Source organism: Pundamilia nyererei, unplaced genomic scaffold (genome assembly GCF_000239375.1).
Source record: "Pundamilia nyererei isolate P.nyererei 1_Seehausen unplaced genomic scaffold, PunNye1.0 scaffold00161, whole genome shotgun sequence".
NCBI lineage: Eukaryota > Metazoa > Chordata > Actinopteri > Cichliformes > Cichlidae > Pundamilia > Pundamilia nyererei.
The window spans coordinates 819,839-822,777 of NW_005187562.1; the positions used below are offsets into that span (position 1 = coordinate 819,839).

Here is a 2,939-nt window from a genome sequence, read left to right on the forward strand (position 1 = left end):
TGTTTCATGTTAGCAAAATATAAAGATAGTAGACCTGGCTGAGAACGTTTGCACAGTACTGTGTGTTTGCGTGCTTGCAAGCCATAAGCACACATAAATAAACCTCTTATGAAGATGGATTTTTCTTATGCTGGAAAACTGCCTCGATCTGGTTTATTGAAAATTATAGTCAAACACATTTTAGCTTGATAAAATTTAGAGTTAGAGTGCCTGATCACGTGTGAGTGTGCATGCGTGTCTGCAAGTACCTGAAACTCTGAGGAGTGAGGCCAGATTGAGCAGAGTGGTGGACTGCTTGTAAGCTGTGGAGCAGTGGGCGATGCACTCCTCCACGAGAGACAGACGGTCTGATCGCAGTCGCACTGGAGGGAACACGGAAGACAGCGGGGATGGGTTTCAGACTTGTTTTGCTAATTACTATATTCAATCTGGAACAAGTAAAGACTGATGACCAAGTGATAGGAAATTATGAACAGTGAATGATAAAGCAGCAGATGTCAAGATGTCAAGAAAAATAATATAATGCTGTATAATTCATACGCATGTAGCACAGCCCTAATTCAGTGATAGACTGGTGGATACTGCTGACTTATTCTGCATAATTAAATATTATTAAAATTAGGGCGTGGATGTGTCAAAATTTCCATGTATCTAGTCAGTATTAAAATTGTATGTGGTACGTGTTGAATAGTAATTTAAAAAAAACAGCAAAGTAAGCTTCAAGAATAACAGATTAATGTAATTCATCCATGTGGGACCAATGACAAATTCAAGTGTCCAAAAAAAAAAACAACTGTGTTTCTTCTCCTATGGGACGATTTTGCCCTGTTATACTGAAAATTGAACACATAGTTAACAAATATGGCAGTAATTGTTGGATGCAGCCACTTCAGAATTTAAAAAACAAAAACAAAAGAAAAAACTATATAACAAACCAAAATTGGACAAAAATATTGTGTGTACTTTAAAACATGAGTTATACAGCAGTCATTCACATGCCAGTGCTAAAATATTATCTTTCATAAGGCATTTTGAGTGGTTTTAATATTAAAGGGGTTCTCTGAAGCATCTATCAGACCATGAGATAGTTGAAGCATTTGGTTTTGTGGCTATAATCCTTAAAAAAAATAAAAAATAAAAAAAAAAGCATGAGGGTGGTCTTAGTTATTTAATTAACTGTGGAACTTTTCAATATGTTGTACATTAGGAAGCATTGTGTTGTAGGTCATAAGAATAATTAGAATATATCCCAAATACGTCCTGCAAATGAATGAGAGTCCTGTGTCTGAATCATTAAGTGTCACAGCCTTGTCCCTGTCACACACACTACCTGTGTGCCACACCACATTGTAGAGTAGATGGTTAAGCCGCGGAGCCGTGCAGACACATTTCTTAGATTTATGACAGTAGTATTTCATTCCAATGAGTATGACTGTGTAAAAACTGAGACATATTGTGGAAATTTCTCTTATTTTTTTCTTAAGATATCCGAGGCTGTTCATCATCCATTTTGTAAATGGATGGTTCATTAAGTGTGAACGTTTCCAGAATGTACTTCTTTACACTAAAAGAAAGTGAACTTTTTTTTTTTTAATTAATGCTGTAACATCACTCGAGATCCAACTGGGCTGCATGTGGCACAGAAACTAAAACAAACTTCATACTCCAGGTATATTATTTACAGTTTAAGTTTGGGATCTCCATGTAGTCCAATCTGCGAGAGATTTAGAAACTACAACAAGGCATGCCTTTGATCTTTCACAATCAGTCTCCAGTCTTAGATATTTCATACTCATTGCATATTGTTTGACATCATTTTTCACTGATAACAACCTGCAGCACATATCATCCGCAGGACAGTAGGGAGTTTGTGCTTTTCAAAAAAACCACCTCAAACATTTTCAGATGCATTTCCATTTTTCTTTAAAGTTGTATTGAAACCCTGAGAAATGCCATCTTTAGAGCCTCTGCAGGCCTCTGTGCACCCTGCTGAGGATCTTTATGGCTTTGAATGACTTTGGGCGAGGCCTAGAGGGAATTGTGGGTAGGGTGGCTTATATGAAGCATCGCCTTAGGCTCTATAGGAGGGCTGCAGGGGACAGCCTAAGATGGATTACCTATGTTCAAATCCTTCCGACTTCATATTTGTGCATGTTTATCTGTGAGAACGGGAACTTAGAGTAGAGCTATTACTTTGAGGAGAAAACGAAACTGTTCTTTTCAGTATGACCTTGATTCAAAGCCATGAATTCAATGTTCCCCTAAGCACTGATATTGACCTAAGACATAATAATTAATGCATGCATGTGTCACAATAAAACAAGATTTTCACATTTTCTTTTACAACAGTTTCTGTTTTTCTCCATTGCAGTGCTTCATTCTTTTTTCCACTGTTTTTCTTTCATATTCTTCCAAAGCTCTGCCCTCTGCCCTTCACGTTAAGCAAGCAGTGAAAAGAAGAAGAGAAGGAAGTAGGGAGCTAGGAAAAAGAGAGAAAACCCCAGAGGTAAGTGATGAATGTAAAGAGAGGAAAGAAGGTGAGAGGGACGGAGAGCAAGAGAGGGAGGGAAGGAACGAGAGACCGTGCAATTTATGGCTCTCTCTGTCACAGTGGTTTTATACTGGCAGCTCGATTTGATGGGGGCAAAGGAGGGAGAGCACGGAGGCCTTGGGGGCAAACAACACCTCGCTGTAAAGGTGAGGCGATGAGGGGCCAAGCTGGTTTATTTTGGCGCCAAGGTTTTCTTTAAAAGGGAGGCAAGCCTAGAACCACAGATGTAGGGTGCCAGAAAAGAACGAAAGCAAGAACATGGAGGTGAATATAGATTGGTCAGCTTTACAGCTGAAGGATAAAACATTGTGTCCCAGAGTGTGTGTGTGTGTGTGTGTGTGTGTGTGTGTGTGTGTGTGTGTGTGTGTGTGTGTGTGTGTGTGTGTGT

The 2,939-nt window shown here is 39.1% G+C and overlaps 1 protein-coding gene across 1 annotated transcript in view; it reads right to left on the reverse strand.

The window, feature by feature from the left end:
* Positions 1–2,939, reverse strand: part of nbas (NBAS subunit of NRZ tethering complex) — a 186,909-nt gene that overhangs the window by 118,876 nt on the left and 65,094 nt on the right. Inside the window, exon 32 of the mRNA XM_013913956.1 lies at positions 249–362. Within this exon, the coding sequence (XP_013769410.1) occupies positions 249–362 (114 nt within the window). The remainder of the gene's footprint in view (positions 1–248; positions 363–2,939) is intronic.